We start from the raw sequence: 24,425 nt of genomic DNA, 5'->3' as shown, positions 1-24,425 counted from the left end.
AAATGGTTCTCCACAAACAAAATGCAGGCAAAACCAAAACAGTTTCAAGCCATCTCTGTTGGCAACAAAACACAAAAGGATAACATTGTATTTGATCTTTCTTTCAACACATATATCAACAATATTTGCAAGAAGGCAGCAAGGCAATTAAATGTTCTTAAACGGATAGGCATTTAAGCAAATTAGGCAAATTAATAACATACCATTCTTTTATTATGCCAAATATTAGTTATTGTTCATTGACATAGCACTTCTGTGCTGAGCAAAAAACCCGCAAAATTGAAAAAAAAAAACAGGAAAGATTTATTTATGATGATTACAAAAGCACGTATGAAAATTTATTAAATCAATCAAAATTGCCATTATTCCATTTTATGCTTTTAACACATTCTGACAATGTATCAAGTTCTTCTTTTTCATATTTAGCCCATCGTCTGGCATAATCTTCGACATAATTCATAATAGAGATGACGTTCTGTCGCCAATTAAAAGACCGAGGTTCTCTGTATTTAGGACCTGTCAGAATAAGTGATTTGAGGTCCTCATTTTCAACTGTATCAACATCACCAGTAATGACATGTCCAGCTGGACTATAGTTGAAAGAAGATGAAGAACAAGAACATGTTGGTGGATAACGTATAAGATGGTCTATATCTAGGCACTGCAAAGTTTGTTTATAATTAAAAAGTTCTGATGCAAATGTAGAAGTATAGCCGTAGGGAATACAGGGTGTAGACTTGAATTTGAAATAAGTTGGAATACACGACTGAACCCTTTTATGACGAAGAATTTTGCTTTTGTTGACGGCATATATTCTTTTGTTTGTAACTTTGAGCTTAAGGAACTGGCGGCATGATTTGGAAGGAATAGCATCCATGGTCCGTGCTGGTTTATAGAGCCTGTAAAGACGTATATATAATAAAAATATCCATGATGTTCGCAAAGTAAAAATCACTGGAGATATTTGTACACTGTCACTGTGTGGGTGTGTTGTTATTCCTATAATATAGATATCCATGATGTTCGCAAATTAAAAATCACTGGAGATATGTGTACACTGTCACCCTGTTGGTGTGTTGTTATTCCTATAATATATATAGATATCCACGATGTTCACAAAGTAAGAATCACGTGAGATACTTGTACACTGTCACTGAGTCGGTGAGTTGCCCCACATAAAGATTGTTAAGACGGTAAGGAAGAAACAATATACTATAAATATCCATGATGTTCAGCAAGTAAGAATCACTTGAGATACTTGTACACTATCACTGTGTGGGTGTGTTGTTATTCATATAATATAGATATCCATGATGTTCACAAAAATCACTTCAGATACTTGTACACTGTAACTTTGAGATTTCCAACAAAAAGTGTGGTATTATCCACACAAAGACAACGGGGACCATATACACCTTGTTGTTGAGTAAGTAATACAAGCAAGAACTGACCGTCTTGATCGAGGATATCAACAGTGTTACTGTCGTTATCACACACCAGGATGTGACGGAGAGCATCAGTACAGATTCCATAAGGAAGAAACCCAAACCTCTGACCTGTGTAGGAGAAGTTGTATTCTCCTGATTTATTCACCACCACTACTGCTTGTTTTTCAATGTCTGATGCACAGACATCACCATTGCTGTTTTCTGTGATATACCATGGGCAAGTAAACAGTCTCTGTCCTTTGCTATCCCTCTGTATTTTCTGTAATTCTTTTCCTGTCTTGTTGTACCGGGTGACTTTACCCTCTCCATTCCTCACCATGCCTACCAGTATGTCATCGTTGATTTGGGAAGAGTGTACACTGATTGGTTCCCAGTTTCCTGTTTTAATGAATTCTGTGATATTATCCAGCATTATATTGATGACTTTATTTTTCTCGTTTGCAAAAATTAGATTCCCGCCACATGTGACTGTGTGGCAGCCCGATCTACCACTGGTTTTTATCTTCTGTAAGTGGTTTCCCTCTCGGTCTGTTTGGACAATGTTACCTTTATAATCACTGACCCAGAGCATTCCTAATTGATCTAGTGATATATGACATGTAGTACCTGCAAGTGGTACATTAAATGACCTTATTTTGGTGTCAGAGTAAGGTAGTGGCAATGTTTGGTTCAAATCAGATATCTTTCGTCTGTTCTCTTTCTTCGGTTTACTTTTAGGTGCCTTCGGTTTTTCCTTGGACTTTATTTCTCTTGTTTCTGCCTTTGTTCTTTGTATATTGCTTTTCCTGAGTAATTCCGCAGCATTCTGTTTACAGTATTGACCGGCAGTAAACACGGGTGTAGCAGATTGTGTTCTTTCTGGAGGTTTCTCTGCCTTTGTTCCGTGTACATTTATTTTTCCAAGTAATTCCGAAACATCATTTTTACAGTATTGACCTGCAATTAAAACGGGTGTTAAAGACGTTGTTCTTTCTGGAATGGGTTGAATATTCTGCATCTTCTCAGAAGGGTCGGGGATTAAGTTCATGAGCGTTGGAGAGGATAGCTTGTCATGAAACTCTTTGACAAGGTCATGGAGATAGGAAATGTAATCATTAAATGCTGTGTCTTCATTCTGTAATTTCTCCAGCAATGACTCTTCTGTGTTGTCCATTTCTTGGATATTTTCTGACACTACCGTGTCTACCATTCTTTTGAGGGACTCTCCATTGGCCTTCATCTCTGTTTTCAATATGTCCATGGTCCTCTTTATATGTATGGCATCGCCTTTTATTTCTTTCTGTAGCTTTTGTGAAATGGGAAGGAGATCTTTAAGGATTTTAGAAATTTCCCTATGGTATAGTACCATATTTTCTGCAAAGACTGCCTCCAGATCACTGAAGTTATGCCCCTTATGATTTTTCTGTGTTGCACACTTAGAACATAATGGAACTTTACATTCCTCACAAAGCATGTCTATATCTTTAGTGGGGTGGGTCTTACATTTTTCTACAGGGAGAAGCCATTTGCGTTGTTGATAAAAAACCACTTCATGATTTTTGTACTCTGGACTCTTCAGATGTTCGTTTCTGCATTGTTCACACATTTGCTGGTGGCAAGACTCGCAGTAAAATTGACAATTTCTCTCGCATTCGTTAATGTCGCACTCTAAAAAACGGTTGTGTGTTCCCAATCTTGGTGCAGTGAACTTGGAATGTGCCATCTGAAATAGAGTAATACATATTAATCTAGAGAAGCCATGGTAAGATCTGAATCTGCATGATTGTAACAATATTATCTTTGTGTATAAGGTTCATTAGTATTTTAAACGAAGTTGACATTGATTCCTCATTTGGTAACCGAACTTATATTCCAACTGTCCTTTTCAGTTGAAATTCCTTAAAAATTATGCTTCATTTTTACGTTCTTGTCTCGGATAAAACCATGTAAAAAGTCCAGAAACACATGTTACCAATCCTTGTGATATTTTACATGGAGAATCACCTGTGGGTTCTATCTCCATTTACAAAATATCTCAATGAAATATCCATGCATGTTCTTTCTATACAGCGCCACCTATTCCCCAGGCATATTGGTCTCGATTATCAAGCCAACATACAGCTTTTTCAGCTATTTTCGATACCTGAAATATAGATAACTGGGATAGGCAGTCTAATTCTGGACAGGCTTAAAAAAAGTACCTCCTCTATACTATAAATGAAACTAAAAATGAGGTGAAGATCTTTGATCATAATCGAGTACCGATGCCTTTATTATGGATGCCCCCAGAAAATAGCTGATTCAGCATTTTTCGCTATGTTTAGATCCATCAGTCTTCCAAGGTTTGAGGGTTTTGTGTTCGTTTGGTAAAAGCCCTGTCATATATGACTAACTCATAAAGATATTGAGCTCGGCAAATAATATTGTCCATTTCGACAAGGAGTGTGGAGAGACTACCATTAGGAGATCTGACAAAGTCGATAAAATCCGCAACACAATGAATTTCACATACCATACCAACAATTATATCAATACCAACGGAAAAAAATCTCAATTTCAGAAAATTTTAATAAATACTAATTTTGAAATTGGTAATTGAAAGTATTTTATACAAAGCATAATAACCATACACCAAAACTGTACTAAAATGCACAATTTCAAAATAATGCACATATTTGACCACATGAATCTAATCCCCTGATCGTTAAATCATATAGTAGATAAAAATGTGTATCTAAAAAATATTATACAGTCCATAATCAATGATTTTGGGGATTGACAATTGGGAAATTACAATTCCATATATGCATTTACTAAGAAACAATAAGTACTTATTATCACAAGTTTCTGACTAGAAGTATCTGATAAGAAAACAAAAAAAAAAGGTTTGTAAAAGATATTTATGTTACTCCAACTCCTTTCAACAAGTGACGTAAAATTGAAAAGGAGTTATGTTCTAAGATACATCAACCTTCCTTAGGAAACCTATACAGAAAAGTCTTTTCTAATGCCATGTCTGTCTATGAACCAACTTAAAGATAGACCAATATGTGCAAAGCAATACACCAATCTTCTTTCAAGGAAAGTTAAGTTGGCTTACTACAACTTGAAAGAGTTTTTCAAATCAGCACAAAAATGATTTCATCATGAAGGATGTGATACATCATAAGTATATATGTCAAAAAGGCAGACAATATGCAAGTTTGGATAAAAATAACATGATTTTAAAATTAATTTCATTAAATATGAAAAACAGCCTATGGCGTGTTTGAACTCAGGATCTAAGGTTCACCAGCCCAATGCTTTATTCACTGCGCAATGATGATATACAACCAAATCAATTTATAAAAACAATTTCACAAAACATTCAAATTGCTAACTTGGTGTATTGAGCTACTTTAGATATCTTGTAAATGAAACAATCTACACCTTTTTACATAAGATTTCTGTACATAAGATTTAAAAATTAAAGCTGTCTAAATGTTTGAGGGATCTTTTAAAATTTCTGAAGTAGAAATAGATACAGTATAGTAATATATAAATTTGACCTCATCCCTGAACATGGACATAATGATTATTTCATGAGATTGACTTTTTTGCAAGATTTAACATGCGTAACATAATAAAAACATCATTTCCATGAAATGTATTTAACCTTACATGTAAATGCGACCTTAGAGATGATTTTCATTCACTGGGTTTCTATCTATTTGTAAAAAAGAAGTGATCTTGAATATGGCCTGTACTGTCATTAAATTTTATTTATATTGATTAAGCTTCAGTCCTTCACTACAAGTTTTGTTTTGAAGGTAAAAAATAAAACTATGATGTCAAATAAAAAAGCCCAAATTTTTATCCACTAAGTTTTAACAACCTTCAAACTATCTATATGAAGCATTTTGAGAGAAAAACTCAGTTCTTTACAAAATCCTTGCATTATATGTTTAATGACAATGGGGCCTAAAATGAAAATTGGTGTGTTTCCACTAACTGTTTTTAAATCATACCACCTACCCAAGAAATTTAAAAAAAATGTTAAAGAGATTTCTCAATAAACATCGTTTTGAAGTTCACACTTGTACTCATTTCAAAGTAATTAATATCAAGCATCTTTAAAAGTGCCATTAATTGTGAAAACTGAGCCCCTAAAATCAAACATGTTAATGTACCTGTAACTTTAAAAATATAGATTGTGATCAAATTGTCTCTTTGTGTTCTTTTGAAAATAAAAGTTTGAGAAAATATTATAATGTATATTCTACCAGCCTACCTCAGTTTTGACTTAGATGTTAGCAGAAACACAAAAAATTATCGCGGGTAGGTTAATGATTCCTTTATAGAATATCAGAGTGCACTTTATGTCTTTACTTCTCCGAACTACCAATACATGATGTCATAATGGAAAATGACGTCAAGTGACTGCAAAATTGAGCTGTTATGACGGGGAGAGTGTCAAAAACTTCAGACCTTATTTCAAATTGTCTATAAGATGCCAGAACGCTATTGCAAAATCCATGTGTCCGAATTGTATTTTAATATCTTATATGTCCGAATATTTTAAAATATTTTGTTTCATTACCCTTGATTGAAATTCAGCGTGTTTAAACTGCTTTCGAAAAATATACTTTTGAAATGTGCTCTGTTTAGAATTTATGATGTGTTTATAAAAGAATCTAGCGCAGGCAATTTATGAGGATTCATTTGAGATCTTTTACGCAAATCGTAAGAGGAGTTTGTTCTCTACCCGAATATTGCTTGGGTAAATGTGTGATGGCTTTGTTTGAATACAGATTATCCTCAAATGTGTTGAACTCTTAATGAAATACGTGTATTTTGTACGCAAGTAATACTGCCGTTTTTCCCAAGCACATTTCTGGTACACAAGGATACGGTGAGTTCATTTATCAAACAAAAAGTTAAAAATAATTGTTAAATTAGCTGCGCTGAAGCGATTTATGTGAAACACTTCAAGCAATTATAAATGACCGTCACGTGATCAACGAAGTCATGTGATATCTTAACAGATATGCTAATATATAGCCGAGAGAACCTTCTATATAAATTGTCTTTACTTAAGTATATAAATTACAAGTGAAAACCAAAAACCGACCTCGCAATCCAATGTATGTTTTGAACGCATTTCAAACTCCGGGAAGCCTAAACATAGCTGCGTATATTTTTAGTCTGATTCATAGCATTAAATGCATGCAATGTGTATATAATAGACACATATAATGTAACCCCATCATGTATTATACCATAATCTATAACAATTGTAGAATTAGGAAATATTGATGTACACATCATTATACATGTACATTGTTGACAAGGTATCTTCTAATACTGAGCTTTGCTATCAGATCCATAACTATTTGTACTTCAGATAATGTTCATCTATGTGCAGATTTTCCATTGCTTCCAACGTGACACCTTGGACACCCATTCACAGTTTCTTTGTTTTGTTTGGTTCATTCTCTTTTCTCTGTTTCAGCACCAAATACAACACTATAAGTAATATTCATACATTTAATGATATATCCCATGCAAAACACTTTGTAAGAATTTCATTGTCAGAATAAGGACAAAAAGACAGTGGGAATTAGGATTCATAATTAGAAATCACATGTGATTCATTTTTTAAAACATTCTGAATGTAAATATATATATATATATATATATATATATATATATATATATATATATATACAAGAAGCATTTGAAAACAGGTTCATTAATAAGCAACAGACAAAGGCAAAGTAAATTATCATTTTCAGACCATACATGCATATATGCTAGTTCAGGTTTATTTAATCAGTTGGGCGTCAGATTAAAAATCAATTTTATAAATGTAGAATTAGTACAGGATATGCATTTAGATTTATTTTAACTACTTGTATATCATCCTTAATACTGGTAGGTACATTCAAACATGCTAAAGCATTCCTCAATTTGTTTGAGCATAATGCTGCATTGCTTTATACCCTGTAATAAAGTTAAAAAAAAAAATCCTTAAGAATTGTCTTACAAAAAGAGATACAGTACTGTGATGAATGGTAGGTTGTAGCAAATTTGATATATGACATAGCTATATATGTATGTAGGTCAATGTTAGTATAATTCATGCCTTTAAATTTGACTACATACACTTGAATGATTTTATACCTCAGACAGTAGTGTGCAGGAGCAATATGAATTTGATATCAGGTGTTCAGATCAGATGATATACTGGTACTGTTCCTTGATCCTGACATATTATCAGTTAGGGAATTTACCTATTTTCCGCATCATGTTTTATGGTAGATTAATTGTTCAAACAAAAGCAGTGCATTAAAAAGGTTTACAATACACTTGTCCTTGAATGAATGTGTTTTTCAATGACCGAAAGCGAATTATTCATATCTCCTGTTCAGATTTTTTTTCCCCACTTTCTTCGGGAGTTGGGTTTTTTGCCTCTATTCTTTCGCAATTACCTCCACCCCACCCCTGATCACTACTGGAATAATAGAATGTGACTGGCTTTCAAAATTTGGAATACATTACCAATCTTTAATCTCCTTTTCTTACTATCTGAGTGTTAGACAAAAAACGTTCCTGGCTCTGAAGATTTTATAGTACAAGTGTAATGAAGTTGATTCAGTTTTGCTGATTTAGCGTTTTGTGATTTTCGTTTGTTTTGATTTTGATACGAATGGGTTATCGTAAGAGTGAGTCGGGTGTGAGTTATTTTTAGTTGCTAGTATAAAAGAGACCGGTTTGGCTGGCTGTAAGTTAGATAGGACACGGTAGGGACATCAGCCGGGTGCCACGTTGACAGGTCCTAGACGTTCAGGGGACACTTATTTTCCTGTCAGATTCTATGTAGGACATTTGAAGAAATATAACTACTGAAATAGGAGTTTGTTTGGATGGCACATCTTTTTCCTAACCGGTAAGCGTGTTTTGTTTGTATTCTGATAGTTCGTGAGTATTATGACTAGTCTAGCACGGTCTTGTTATTTGTAAGTTCTCGGTTTCTTGTTTTTAGTTGCAAGTTGGTAGTTTTTATGAAATTAATTTCAGTGCGTACATGGGTGTTTAACAAAACCAGTTTCAACCCGAAGGCAGGCAGAGAGTTGCGGGATTCAGATATACGGAGGTTCATGCGGATATTGTGCGTGGTGTAGCTACGTAGAGAATAACCCGAGACTTGGGAGGCATCGGAACTCTGGTGTATTGTCATGAATTGACGATAGCTCGTGCAAGGCTTACATGGTGGTGGATTGTTTTCCGTTCTGGGCGTGCTTATCACAAGTTGGCGGGAAACCGATAGAGTGTCTTCAGAGTGCAGATCAGTTACATTATAGAGTTAAAGTAACCCGAAATTTAAAAACAAAACTAAAGAATATTATATTACAGAAAAGGGGAATTGAATATTTGGAACTTTTTCTAAATTATACTATTTTTGAATATTGTTTTAACTTGAAAAGTTAGTACCTGTACATTTGCTTTACATCTGATACGTACTATCGAACTTTCCAAAAGAACTGTTTACAACGTATCAGATATCAATATTGCCAATTGCTTATTCATGTAAATTTGTGTTGAGAGTGAAAGGAGTGAGTTTGCATGTATTTTTGATATTATTTATCTATTTAAACAATAAATGTGCTATTGTTTATTATACAACTTATCGTTAGTCTTCGCTCAATCTGACAAAATCCAAAAAGAATTCATTACAACAGGTCTATGGAAGGTACATGAACATTTCCTCAGTATAGATATACATATTCATTTTCCACCACCTAATTACTGCTAGCAAGCCCACATATTTATCATCACACTTTATAAAAAGCATTAAGAAACCCAGCTAATATTTCTCGGGGATCTGGAGACGGGAGTGGGACATTAAACAAATTTATGTAAAGCTTCCTTACCAGCTTCAACCTGAATTTCTTCCCTTGATCGATACCAAAACAGGTGATACACCTCAATCTGCCTTCGCCTTTCTGGAAGAGGAATTGTCTAGTACACTGCATTTGTCCGTGTCTTTGTCCAGTATATGCCATAATGGTTTCGTTGTTTTGACACATTTAACTGTCCGGTAACGCATAAAACCCTGGTCCGGTACAGAGTCAGTAAGGATATTTCGAACACTTTGATGAACATAGGTGTGCAGAATTATCTTTCTTACAATCAATGAAAAATGAAGTGTCAGAATCTTCGATATTATGACCAAAATTTCCACAAATAAAGCTATGATCTCCAAAACTTTTGCAAACATGACAAGTCAGACGATGCCAGCATTTATTGTATACCTTTTGAGACTCCTGTTTTGAAGAGTTACACGGGGTATCCCCATTTTGATTTCAATACGGAAGAAGTGTATGTATTATGTTTTTCCACCTTTTTTTTTACTATTTCCGAGTTTAGAAATGATAAATGTTTTGTCATGAATATTATAACAAAAATTGTTTAGAAATCATTAAAAAGAAAAAGAGAAACGGTTTTACAACCAAATTAATTTTCTTCAAATAAGTCGGAATATAGCTACTATTTATAGCAATTTTCAGCTACTTATCATTATTTGCCAAGCTCCATAATAAAATTCTTATATATCCTAAGTGTTTAAAAACTATGGAAATACAACCAAGTAAAATAATTGTGTACTTTACACGAAACAGGTGCTCAAAGTTTACTAAAAATGAACATCTTTAATAGTAAGCCATGTTTGTTGCATCCTCTTTAAATGCGTCAAACATGATATATCATCCAACAGTCGCAAATAATACATTAGACTTTATATTTCACCATATCAATAAGTTTTAATTCATAAAATTAATATTAACTAATTCAATTTAGCACAAAAATGGGTAATTTTAGACCATTTTCTATGTAGGGAAGCTAGGGGTTGACCGAAATGCAGTTTGCTCGTGTTACTATAAATAGAATGAACTTGACCTATATTTTGGTCTCACGATTGACTCACTTTAGACCGTGTATCAAAAAAATATTATCATTGTTGAAAAGTTCTGGAATATTTTTCTAATTTTGTCCGTTTCTCTTTGAGACAAGCACTTAAACACATTTAATATCCTTGTCAATGTGACGGGTTAATATGATTTATAATACCTATACCGGATTCTTAAAGTTAATAAAGGTGGATCACATAAATGTTCTACAAAGCCCCTATCTTTGCTCCTCAGGAAAATATTAGCTGCTGTAAAAGAGAAACTCCAAAGTATTGTGACAAAATATATCAGACGTGGTATATATCAATGGTGGATTCTAATAATATGTAAAGGATTTCTTGAATTTGAAATAAAAAAACATTTCTCAAATCAAAAACATAAAAAACGTGTGAGTTTTCAAAACTTTATACCACCATTACTCACTTTAGATTAAGAACTAGAATTTTTGACATCATAGACCGTTGCTTCTGTAACCAAAATATAAAAAGGTAATATTCATATCTACAGAACAGTCATCAATATACAATTGTTGTTGTTTTTGAGGTCAATACGATGAATTAGACACCTGAGGAGTACAATATTCACCGAGCCCGAAAGGCGAGGTGAATATTGTAGTTCGAATTATTATATGATTAAATGATTAAAAAAAACCTTCAAGATTGTTCTTTACTTTAATTGTAAGTTTCAACGACCTATTTTGGTCCTATGTGGAAAAAATAATTCCTTATGTTCACCTGGAAGGTCTATTTTTGGTCCTATGTGGAAAAAATAATTCCTTATGTTCACCTGGAAGGTCACGTGCAGGTAAACATAACGTAGTATGATTTCTACATTGTTGGATGTCAGCCAGTGAGAGAGCTAGAAATTATTCAATCATATAATAAAATATTTTGTTAAACCCACTCTGATTCTACGAACAACATCTCCGAGTTTGAAACAAAACTTATGCTGGGGTTCCTCATTGACAATATATTCGTAGGCTTTTGTGATCAGATCTTTTAACAGTATAATCGAATTCCCATGGGCAGGAATTGGGTTCCTTTGTTCGTTGATCTGTTTGTATTTAATTCTAATGAATTCATTCAAATGTTCCTACTTGAGAAGAAAAAATATCTTGCTGTGGCCTTGAATTCGACATTTAACAAGAGATGGTTCCATAAATGATAATGAACATATACATGAGTCAAATATTTCATTGTTTAATTCAACAAAACAAAACACACATACTGCTCATTTTCATCTCTTATTTTTAGGATAAATCATGATGACCAGATAAAATATGAATTTATTTTATAGACTGTACAGTCATTCTGTCTATAGAAAGTTCACACGATGCGTCTGGAGTATACATGGAAAAGATAGAAAAAAATGATTCCAGCATGTGCAGCTACTACGATCCATGACGGTTTTTCATCTGATGTATAATAAATCTGATGTCGGATTCAAATACTCACGTCCATTCATGAGGTAATTGAATGAATCTAAAGGTTCTATCTAGATGCTCTTTTGTTTACAAGTTCAGTTTTGTCAAACTGGTCACAACTCAGGATCAATGACTCTGGTTTATCTGTTAACAGTATGCGGATTTCAGTAATGGATATTTTTGACATCTCAATACTTTTGACATCTCAATACATCTCCAATGTAATCTAAATAGATAATAAGATTGAATCAATTGACGGCGAGTTCCAGTTAAGGAATATAGCTATTTTGACCTATACTATAGCATACTTGGTTCAGTTTACGCTTTAAAACTCATAAAACAAATGCTAATAAAAAGAAATTACTTGCACTGCACAATAATTCGCATAGCACCATATTGAAGAACTGTCGACCATGAAGGAACCATCCTGATTTTTGCATTATTCTTTATGATTTACGCGGTTTTGGCAATATTTCAGTCATTTTATGACGATTAATTAACTGAAATGTATTCGGGAGTGAGTGTTGGAGTTTCCTTGACGGCCCCCAGTTAGTCGACCGCTTTTCGAATATCAGGAAAACGATGTTTGAGTGCCGTGCATATCATACGACGGACATAAAAATATAAACATATGTAAACAGAATTTAAAATATACACATCATTTTGTGTATATAATTAGTTGTATTATAGAAGTGGGTTTTTTTTTCTGTAAAACTCACAATATTGTAAATATTGTATAACGATATCATTGTCAATATTTGTAAAATGTTCAACTACACTTGCACCAAATTCACTGCTGAAAATACACAAAAAGATGTTTTTAGAAATTCTCTCTGGGGTATAGATACCTCTAGGTCTAATGGTTCAGCCTACTGTTTAAACAATGTTATGTATATTTCCTCATGTCTCGTAAAACCAAATGTGCAACCATAATGCTTACTAAACACGAAAAGAGTCTGAAAACGTATCGAAAACAACTTTGCAAATGAAATTATGCAAAGTCCGTTAGAAGCCCCTGTACCCCTCAGACTCTGAAAAAAATTCTTGTTGCTCCATACAACTTTAACTCTTAAAATGACGAAATACACAACCACAGAATTGACAATAACCGGCTGGCTTACGAGAAACACGATCTACAACATCAAACAACACCATGGACACGAGTTCTGGACCTAGGACCATTATCTTTGGGCGTAGATATACATGTATGAAAGCGAGGTAAAGGAGATAACAAATAATAAGATTCCCCATGAATATGAATATAACCAGAGAGGAATGTAAAATTTACCCAAAATAACACACAACAATTACAAAAATTGTGTACCGTAATAATAAGGAAAATATAAAGTTAAGACACTAACGTGCTTCCATACAAAAACATACAGTTTTACATACACCAGCGTACCTCCTCTCCCACACCTCAAAGTATTACAGTTCATGGCTAAATATAAAGGCTGAGTTAGCCCAAATACATAACCACTAAGTATGAAAATATTCAAGTAAAGGAAATCTAATTCTACCATGAACCAAGATAAACCTCAACTCTGTTGGAGTATCTACATTTTGTCAAGAAAAATCTTACTCATAAAACTGTGTCCTAGCCACCATAGTTTTACTTACTGCATGTTGAAAATACCTACTCTGCGTAATTAAAACAAACACACAGTTTTTGTAAAAAATAGAACCTAGGTTCTTGATTCTAGCAGAAAGAGAATGAATCTCTTGAGTGACACGCTTTATATAAGACTGATGAACGAATAAAGTACTAACAAACACTCAATCTGATTAGCCAGCGTTAAGTCCTTTAGCCAATGAAATTGCAGAAAACAAATAGCGTTCGAGAAAACTGGCAAAATGGCAGGTATAATGAATTACTTAGAACAGTGAAAGGTAAACATGTGAAACATCGAAATAAAATCTTAAATTTCCTACAGTCATATTAGCAATAAATACGCAATTCAAGTCTAATCAACCTCAAAGTTGCCCATTTCAAAAGGCATATCTCGTATGGACAAAAAATCATTACATTCTAAAAGAATGTGATGTATACTTAATGAGCATTCACAAAAATATACATTCAGGCTGACGTTTTCTGATAAACAAGTAAGAAAGTGTCAATTTCGAATACCCTACACGTATTCTTGAAATAATCGCTTCGTCACTGCGTTTCAGTACGACTTTATAAGGTTTGTTTGCTCAGTTTACATGTGTCACAGAAATTCCAATAGATTTGCCAAGGAGAATTTACATATAGTTTTATGAAATATTTTTAATCAGTGTAGGGAATCTTAAAGTGCATCATTTGCCACTTTGTCTTCTTTGGTGTTGTAATGGATACCAATATGACTTCGAACCAGCAAAACCTCACTATTGTACCTTGCGTTTGAATAAAGGATATTGTTGGTTTAGAATATTTGAAATATATGGATGACTGTAGACATGATAGGGAGTCTGCATATTATATTAAAATCAAATTCCAAAAGCATGTTGAATATTCCTTGCCTCGGTGGTATAAATTGTTGCGGCATTAGGAAGTCGTGTAAAGAAAACGTCGTTTGTGATTACTGTTGCAGCAGTACCTTTATTTTGGCAGCAGCTACTTCAATTTCGTCTTTAGAACCATATGTATAGCTATCAATTGTAGAATGTTTGGACTGTCATTTCGGATAGTTTTTGCATGAAAATAAAGGGGTTTGTTTCAGTTTTTTGTATCATATTGTGTTGATGGTTTTCTAATGTCATAAGGTAAGTTAGAATCACGTATATCTCGTTAACCCGTAGACCAATATTTATTCCATACATATCGTGTTGTTGTCATATAAATCTTCAAACTGCAGATGGAAAATACAGTCAATTGCAGGATTGTCAGTATTAACTTTTAATTTAACAATATTTTGCTGGATAAGTTTTATTCTACGTAGATCGAGAACTGATTCACTTGTATCAATAAAGAAACTATCTACAGGAGAGGTTCAAGAAGCCCCTATGCAGTTGAAATCATAAATGACGGACTGCACTGATATCTTCAATATAAGATGTTCTCGTCCCTCCATATAATATTTAGCTGTAGTGTTGTTTAGACTGGATTAGAAAGCCGTACATATGTAGAAGAACGTTTTTATCTGCTCCCCATCTTGTGTTCGCAACAAACTTTTATTAAATCTAGAAGTTTTGTGCATTTCCTTTTGAGCGTTGCTATGTAAAACTTATACGGTACCAATTTTGATGCACCAGATGCGCATTTCGACATATAATGTATCTTCATTGATGCTCAATCGAAATGTTCGAGATCCAAAATAACAATGAAGTTTTAGAGCTATTTTAGGGAAAAACAGAGCACCAAAGAAGTGGAGTCAAATTCGTCTAAGGATAAGAGCTATGCGTGAGGGAGATAATCCTTAATTTTGAAATGAATTTCTAAATTTTATAACAGCAATTAAATATACATCCATATTTTCAAACTAGTAACGAAATACTTAGCTACTGGGCTGTAGAGACCCTTGGGGACTAACAGTCCACCGACAGAGGCCTTGACCCAGGGGTCATAATGTAAAACTTACGCGGTACCAATTTTGACGCACCAGATGCGCATTTCGACAAATAATGTCTCTTCAGCAATGCTCAATCGAAATGTTCGAGATCCAAAATAACAATGAAGTTTTAGAGCTATTTTAGGGAAAAACAGAGTACCAAAAAGTGGAGTCAAATTCGTCTAAGGATAAGAGCTATGCGTGAGGGAGATAATCCTTAATTTTCAAATGAATTTCTAAATTTTATAACAGCAATTAAATATACATCCATATTTTCAAACTAGTAACGAAGTACTTAGCTACTGGGCTGTAGAGACCCTCGGGGACTAACAGTCCACCGACAGAGGCCTTGACCCAGGGGTCATAATGTAAAACTTACGCGGTACCAATTTTGATGCACCAGATGCGCATTTCGACAAATAATGTCTCTTCAGCGATGCTCAATCGAAATGTTCGAGATCCAAAATAACAATGAAGTTTTAGAGCTATTTTTGGGGAAAACAGAGTACCAAAAAGTGGAGTCAAATTCGTCTAAGGATAAGAGCTATGCGTGAGGGAGATAATCCTTAATTTTGAAATGAATTTCTAAATTTTATAACAGCAATTAAATATACATCCATATTTTCAAACTAGTAACGAAGTACTTAGCTACTGGGCTGTAGAGACCCTCGGGGACTAACAGTCCACCGAAAGAGGCCTTGACCCAGGGGTCATAATGTAAAACTTATACGGTACCAATTTTGATGCACCAGATGCGCATTTCGACAAATAATGTCTATATGCGAAACCAAAGAGCTTGTTTGTATTTGTAATAGAAAATGGCGTCTATGAGTTTAACTTCTTTTGCAAAAATTACTTTAATTGGAGTACCATAAAATTTCAATTGCGGATTATCATGGCGTTTCCGTATATAAAAATGTATGTATGCAGTTTTACATCGGGAAAATTTAAAACCACAAGGGATATTTACTCCCCCTAGGCACCTGATCCCACCTCTGGTGTGTTCAGGTGTCCGTGTTTGCCCAACTATCTATTTTGTATTGCTTATTGGATTTATGAGATTGATCACTTGTTCGTTATCTACACCTTGTATTTACATCAGGCCAATTTCGGATTTTTTTAGACATAACTGTTTGTTTCGCTGAATGGAATTCATAATTTGGATTTATAAAAAAGAACAACGTCATCGACAAATATACTTCAATGAAAGTCTTTCAAGTACTTTAGCTGGAGTGTTCATTTTTATATCAAATAATGTGAGGGTTGAAGTACTTGTGGAATGCCCATTTTTGATCGAAATGTAGAACCTAAGCAGCCATTGAAAGATATTTTAAGATACAGTATTTACATGTGGTATCGTATGTGAAATATAGAGGCAACATGGTTTTCGTTAGTAAAGGCATCTCGAATATAGGTTTTAACTAACTGGTTGATTGTGCTTCGAATTTTCCTGAAACTACACTGTATATCCCATAAAAGTTTCAAGAAACCATGCCAAACGTTCATTAATCTTCCATTCCATGGTTTTACATACAGTTTGTTAAGGCTATTGGTCGATAATTATTATGATCTGAATTATCTTCTCCATCTTTTTGGATGAGGAGTTGAGGATAACGAACAGTGATCAATCTTGTAACTCCTACAAGGAATACAAACTACGAGTTGGGCGAACACAAACTCCTGGGTATACCAGAGGTGGGATCAGGTGCCTGGGAGGAATAGTCATCCCTGTCGACCGGTCACATCCGCCGTGAGTCCAGTGTTTTGATCAGATAATCGGAATACTCCCTAGAAAAGTCAGTGTATAAAGAACAGTCTAACAATTTGTTTCGAGTAAGAGGAATAATAAGAATACGAATTATTGTAGCCCGCGACCAGGAAGATGGGAAATTGTCACTACCAGATCGTGTTTAAAAATTCCAGAAGATGTCCTTTGGAGATCTAGGAATGTGCTTTATGATTTGATAATGGACCTGGCCCGGACCTACAGCTGTATAATGAGCTTCTCTAGATATCTTAGCAACTCATCATACGTTTGTCATAATATTTATTCAAGGGTTGTTATTGTTCTTGTGTATTTTCATTAAGATAAAATTTGGGCTGATGTTGTCTTTGTTGAGTTTTTAGAAATCGTATCAGCTAAATTGTTAGATACATCTTTCTTTTTTTGTGAGTATTTAATTCCCTATCTTCAGATGTTGATATTTTTACCGAACCATTTTCTTTTTATGTTCTTCACTGCATTCCAATTTAGATTCGAAATAAATGTTTTACACGATTTAGGTTTCATTGTGTTTATGAATCTACAAGCCTTTGTTCGATGTATACGAAAATTACTCAGATTTAAAGATGAAGGTGATGTATTGAATATTATTTCTGCTTTTTTCCAAACTCTTACTGGTTTATTGAATTCTTCAATAAACTATTCTTTTTATTTCAGTATAATTTGTCGAGGTTTTAGGTGCAAGGTGAAGATAACGAACAGTGATCAATCTCATAACTCCTACAAGCAATACAAAATAGATAGTTGGGCAAACACGGACCCCTGGACACACCAGAGGTGGGATCAGGTGCCTAGGAGGAGTAAGCATCCCCTGTTGACCGGTCACACCCGCCGTGAGCCCCATATACTGATCAGGTAAACGGAGTTATCCGCAGTCAAAATCAGTGTGCCAAGAACGGCTTAACAATCGGTATGAAACACGTCAGACAGCATTTGACCCAATGCGATGTTGTATTGACGATCGAGATCGTTATAACGACCATAGAATTTGCGAAATGCTTACTTCAATCGAGACTGTTGAAATCCCTGTACCATCAACTTGTTTGTCAGTAGCTTACCTCGATATACATTTATTTGCTATTTGTAATAAATTTTCTGTAAATTTTGACTGAAGTCTGGGAGGGTTTTAAGCTTTTCAATTGAGATATCTTGCAGACACAAAGCTTGGAAATATGCTTTGTGGAGTTTTCAGTTTTTAAGAAAAATGTTTTCTGGAGGATTGTCCACTTTAACAATGATAGGGAAATGATCGCTTTTGCACAAATCAGCATGTAAATACCAATCTAATTCTAAAGTTAAAGAGGTATCCACTGTACTATTACCAATACAGGAATGTGAATCATTGCGTGAATGAAGATAAGTGTTTGAACCGTCGTTTAAAGTACAGACATTGTGGTGAAACATTATACCTTCGAATTGTTTAACCTGTATCTGTCAATTTATCTCTACCCCATAGCGGGTTATAAGCATTAAAACTGCCCATAAGTAAGAACGGAGCTGGACTTTTAAATCAATCTATCAGTTCCTGAGGTTGTAGTTGATAATCCGAGGGGTATTTACCGAACAAAGGATAATTGTTTTAACAGAGGATAGATGTATTGTTATTGATGATTTGTTTTCAAGTTAATTTAGCTATGAATATAGTTGTTATGGACTGCTATTGAAGAACCACCAGAGGCTCTATCGGTTTGAGCTTAATGGTTATACATAGTATGCATAATATGCTTTTCATATTTATCTTATCTGCGTCTTTTAAACGGGTTTCTTTTAAACGTTATGGCTCTGAATGAGTAACGATAGTTCATTGAAATTTACTCTAAAACTTCGACAATTACATTGCATAAACTTATAATTTCTTATGCGTCATAGGGGATATCCTTCATTTATCATTTTATGGAGAAGGACATCGAACTCTTGATGAGGAGTCTGATGGCGTAAATTCATTTCCCTCCAAGACTAACAAAATGTTGTATACAACGACGGGATCTTTCGCTTCCTTGGGCACCCAAAAAGTCGATAAACGGATTAAGTGACAATATATTAAAAACTGAAACACCAAACATTGATTTTATAACAGCAATTAAATATACATCCGTATTTTCAAGCTAGTAACGAAGTACTTAGCTACTGGGCTGTAGAGAACCTCAGTGACTAGCAGTCCACCAGCAGAGGCCTCGACCCAGGGGTCATAAGGTAAAACTTATACGGTACCAATTTTCATGCACCAGATGCGCATTTCGACAAATGCTGCAATGTAAATTTAGAAATAGTATTGCTGTCTTGGATTGTCAAGGGGACGTTTCCCCACACATTATACAATATACACTATTTTTCTATATTGCCCTCCCCCATCAAATTGTGTGATACAAGTAAAATCAAAATACTGACATTTGCACATATATATACATAACAAACACTCTCCATATCAGTGAAACATTCTTGAATTGGATAACAAATGTTGTAGGGCCTTGGAGAAGTTTCATAACCAATCTTCCTACAATTTTGTCTTCGGGTAGCATGTGCCATGCACCTTCCGTGTAATGAAGAACAGTGACACAAAGTCTGTAGACAAAGAAAAACATCTGCTTTTAATTAGATATTTTGTTAACTGAAAATGCTATAATATACAGTATGTACATGTTTTGTACCTTACTGACATTAGTGGTGCTCTTTGGGGTGAAATTGTAAAATGGGAAACTTTCAAACCATAAGTGTGATTGCATATTATACCTTGTTTTTATTTGGTTTTGTTTTGTTTTGTATTTTGCTGCAGCTTTCATTTTTCTTATTGTAAAGAATAAAATAATTATATGAACAATGGTTAAATAAGGTTAAACATGTACAAGTACTAAACAAAAGCTTTCCATATCCTTTTGCAATATGTAGGACATCAAAATTATTATATACTTCTTCTTTGACATCCTTACATGACGGTAAGTGACAAGGCCATGCACTTAAATGCTGTTAAATTCCAAAACTCTTAACCAACGTTTGAGACCAAGCAACTCCATATGTGTTGAACATTTTCTTCGTTGCTCTGAAATTTGATGAAATACTTTATGTCATACAAATATATGTTGTATAAAATCGTTAATCTCACTACTATACTACTTAAAATTTGATAAGGATCATAGATATTTTTATGTTTAAAAAAATAATAACTGCATAACTGGCAATATTGTGTCCAAGTGAAATCAAAAACGTCTTCAACAAACTTGCACGTGCATTTCATGCCACGGGAAATGCGTTTCTCATCACAGTTTATGCTTTTGCTACCGTTGCACGAATTTCACTCAGGCATCGGTGTCTGATTCTTTCTAAAATTTCAAACTCACTTGAGTGTTTACACTACGTTTATCAACACAATGCCCTCTCAATGTGTAAGGCGTCGCCTGACGACAGAACAACTGGGCAGATGTATTGGAATGCTTGACGCTGGCTATTCACAACCTGACGTTGCAAATGCACTAAACGTCAGCCAGAGCGTTGTAAACAGGGCCTGGATCCGACAGCAAACTTTTGGTACAGCAGCACACCGACATGGGGGTGGTCGTCAGAGGTCGACAACCGAACGCCAAGACCATTTTGTGGCTCTTCAGGCACGACGCCATCCCTTCTGGACAGCAACAAGCTTACGTAACGACCTCCTGAACGCCTCGGGGGTGAATGTGTCCACTCAGACAATACGGAATCGGCTTCACAATGCAGGTCTCAACTCGAGAAGGGCATGTGTTCGGGTCCCTCTGACTGTTCGACACCGGTGGGAGCGATTGGACTGGGCTGAAGATCATATCACTTGGACACAGAACGATTGGGTTCAAGTTCTGTTCACCGATGAGTCCAGGTATTGTTTGGAATTTACAGACAGGAGGCACCGAGTGTGGCGACGACAACGTAAACGTTTCCATTATGCCAACATCAGTGAACATGACCGTTATGGTGGTTGTTCCATCATGGTCTGGGGTGGAATCAGCAGGGATGGAAGAACAGATCTTCATGTCCTGACAGAGGAACAAAGACGGGGGTGCGGTGCCGGGATGAGATCCTCGATGTTTACGTCAGACCCTACGCTGGTGCTGTTGGCCCTGAGTTCATCCTGATGGATGATAACGCCCGTCCTCATCGCGCCAGGGTGGTGGAGCAGTACCTTCAGCAGGAGACAATTGTCCGTATGGACTGGCCAGCGCGCTCGCCGGACTTGAACCCGATTGAGCATGTATGGAACATGCTGCAGGTTGCCCTTTCACGCCGTAGAGCACAACCCACGACTTTGGCAGAGCTCGGAAACGCTCTCGTGGAAGAGTGGAACAACCTTCCCATTGGAAACATCCGGGTGCTTATTGACAGCATGGCTCGACGTTGTCAAGCCGTCATTGATGCAAGGGGAGGCCATACCCGGTATTAACACTTCATCAACTAAGTGTAATGATGGACTATCCCCAAAAACTGTGTAATTCTTTCTCTGGTTTGCTGTTAACTTTTTGTAATGAAATGCCTTTTGATGTTGTTATCAGATTTCAAGCATTCCGTATTGATTAAAGTTCATGCCGTTCATGAATTTTCATTCATAACCTGAGTAAACACGTTTCTGGGTCAAATTTATGTCTTCTGTTATGTTAGTGGTAAATTACACACATCTAACCTAGTGATCCTTATCAAATTTTGAGTAGTATATTCTAAGTGGCATATTAACCCCTTCTCTACTGTACCGGTCAATTTGACAGGTGGTGTGCAAAAACAGGACTATGCAAATGGGAGTACCTCTAAATCTGTGAAACTACGGTCATAAGATACATGATCTATATATCATATTTTTGGATTTTTTCTTTATTTTTAACTATGTAAAAACAAATTAAGTAAATGAAGCCATTAGATTAGGAAAACCATTTAAAGAGAAGGATGGTTTCGTCTACATATGACGCAACGCTTTGTCGCAAGGTAATTTCCCCCCTCGATATAATTTTTTTAATTTTCCTTATGAATTCAATATTTTTTGTATGATTTGAAAATCATATATTTCTTACTTTCAGAAGATATAAAAATAATTTTTAATGCCTGGCAAAGTTATAAGAAAATAGCAATTTTTTGCACGTGTACGTTTTCTTGCGATTTTATTTCTCAATGTTTAAACAGATCGACGTTTGAATTATATTTATATGTGGCAATAGGGAAAAATAAATACAGCCGGTAAAAGTAGAGGAAATTTCCTTTTTGATGGGCCCTTATTCGTGTTATAATTCTGGGTAGTTTTTATATTATGATCAAATGAAATTGGGACATGCTGCGCGGTTTTCTTTTAAAATTAGGGACGAAACGTCGATGCTAAAATCAATCGACGCGTGTCGCACAATAAAGTGGTGAAAACTATTTGTATTGTCCTCTATTAGTAAATCCAGTACCTTTTAATACACTAAAACAATATTCACATGTGTATGAAAAAATCAGCCTGGTATTCTCTGTCTTCTCAAAAAAGCATAAAACATTATTGACATATAACAGTTACACAAACTACTTGTAACTTCATAAAACACCTATTGAAAATGTTACATCGGCAGAGTAAATTTTAAAAAAGATAAATAAAATACTTCAAATTCAGATATAAACGTTATATTTGTTCGGAATAGTAATATTTTTCCCCTGCCAAACAAAGAAAACGAAAAAGAAGTTCGCATATAAACTATATATACTTTTATTTTTCCGTGATCCGGATCGCAGAACCCGCGGAGTTTTCTAAAAGTGTGCACGGGGACAAAACGTGTTTTTGTTTAAACGAAAACAATACAGCTTCACTGTGTCACAGCGAACGCTTGTATTTTAATCTTTAAAACGACCTGATGTCAGAAGAAGATGTCCTGGATCTCCTGTTGCACGATGACCCAAACGATCATTCATTCAGTATAAACATGTAAGTTGATGTAGCCACATAGGCCGACTAGAAAACAAACGTTTGCAGTTTTGTCATGTTATGAAAAATCCACGATTAATTAAACACTGTTTGATGTCATAATTTGTCGTTTCATGAAAGAAAATATTTATATTTTATGATATCTAAACCAAGTGGCAAGCAGTTACAGAAACATTGACGAACAGAGTTCGTCAATGGCCTATGCTCCCTAAAGGAGCAAAGGGCTAAGTAAGTAAGTAAACCAAGTGAATAACACCCAATTGTTTATTAAGAGCCGACACCATTTAATATGCCGAGGTCCGGCATTAATCAGTCTGACTACCTGAAGGGGATGGGGTGGTTTTAATCAGATTAGGCATTCCTGGCCGCTGGTGAGAAGGCTATTTTCCAAGATTTTTCCATGTTTGTAAACAAAGTTATCTTTCTATGAAAAGAAAACACAATCTGTTAAAAAAAACACATATTACATTATAGTAATGATATAATTTATTATCATAATTTGAATTATTTTCTTCATATTGTAACAGAAATAAAAAAAAAATGTGTGTTTACGCCAAAATGAGGGGGGGGGTAACATCAATCAAAATTTTATTATGACAGGTTAATGAAATATCATATTAATTTCTCTTTTACCCAAATGCATATATTTCATATACACTTAATAGCTTATGACCATAAATTCCATGTGATCCATACATGCTGGTACTTGTATGTTATGAGCTGATGGGCATGTGTCCCCTTCTTGCCTAGATTTTCTCTAATTTCGACTAAATCTACACCCCCATCAGAGTACCATGCAAGTGGATTTAGACACTGTGTACCACGAAGAACCAATTTAATTCTACTTTTATATCTGGTGTCATTCACTTTTCCTCAGAGTTGCAGTATCCCTGTAGGTTTTAACCTGAAATTCTTCAGTATTTGCCCCCCATGTATATGCTAGGCATAATGCTGACATCTACTTGATGCATTTTTTTTTTCATTACGCACTCTGCTACACTCGCAATGTATAATATATACACATGTATGTAATCCCTTACCAAATGTCACTTCAAATACAGGATATCTATATCATTAAATAAATTTGAGCTGTATTTAAGTGTGAAACTGTTCCTTGCTACCGTGAAACTTATAGTTTGCTTTCAAACATACACTAATTCTTAATTGTAATTTCTTTTCATCTTTAAAAAGGGTATAGACATCCCGATATATAGTGGGAAGTTCGCAGGTATCATCCGCTAGTGACAGTCTACTGGCAAATCCAGACATGCATTGGAAGGATGCTGATGTGGAGGACACAGGGACATCTGATCCAAGAACTGTTGTATTTCATTCAGACTGACAACCTGGCATTCAGTTCGTATGACTCTTTGGGGTTGAATATAGGGTTAAATTGGTATATATTTGGT

The 24,425-nt window shown here is 35.0% G+C and overlaps 1 protein-coding gene across 6 annotated transcripts in view; it reads right to left on the bottom strand.

Annotated features, from left to right (window-relative positions):
- Positions 1-279: 279 nt before the first annotated feature.
- Positions 280-24,425, bottom strand: part of LOC125661060 (uncharacterized) — a 32,664-nt gene continuing 8,518 nt past the window's right edge. For 2 of the 6 annotated variants that reach the window (XR_008798263.1, XR_008798264.1), the window contains 2 exons: positions 20,039-20,148; positions 19,133-19,673 (listed from right to left, as the gene is read on the bottom strand). Coding sequence is in view for 2 of the 6 variants with exons in the window: in XM_056148151.1 (XP_056004126.1) it covers positions 1,327-3,150 (1,824 nt within the window). In the remaining 4 variants the exon portion in view is untranslated. Of the gene's footprint in view, positions 3,151-11,558; positions 12,025-19,132; positions 19,674-20,038; positions 20,149-24,425 lie in introns of those variants that run through there. The other 4 variants (XM_056148151.1, XM_056148152.1, XR_008798265.1 and 1 more) reach the window with 4 other exon arrangements.

The sequence above is a fragment of the Ostrea edulis genome, chromosome 8 (assembly GCF_947568905.1).
Source record: "Ostrea edulis chromosome 8, xbOstEdul1.1, whole genome shotgun sequence".
Classification (NCBI taxonomy): Eukaryota; Metazoa; Mollusca; class Bivalvia; order Ostreida; family Ostreidae; genus Ostrea; species Ostrea edulis.
Note: the sequence above shows the minus strand (reverse complement) of the source record. Positions and strands in the feature narration are given on the sequence as shown.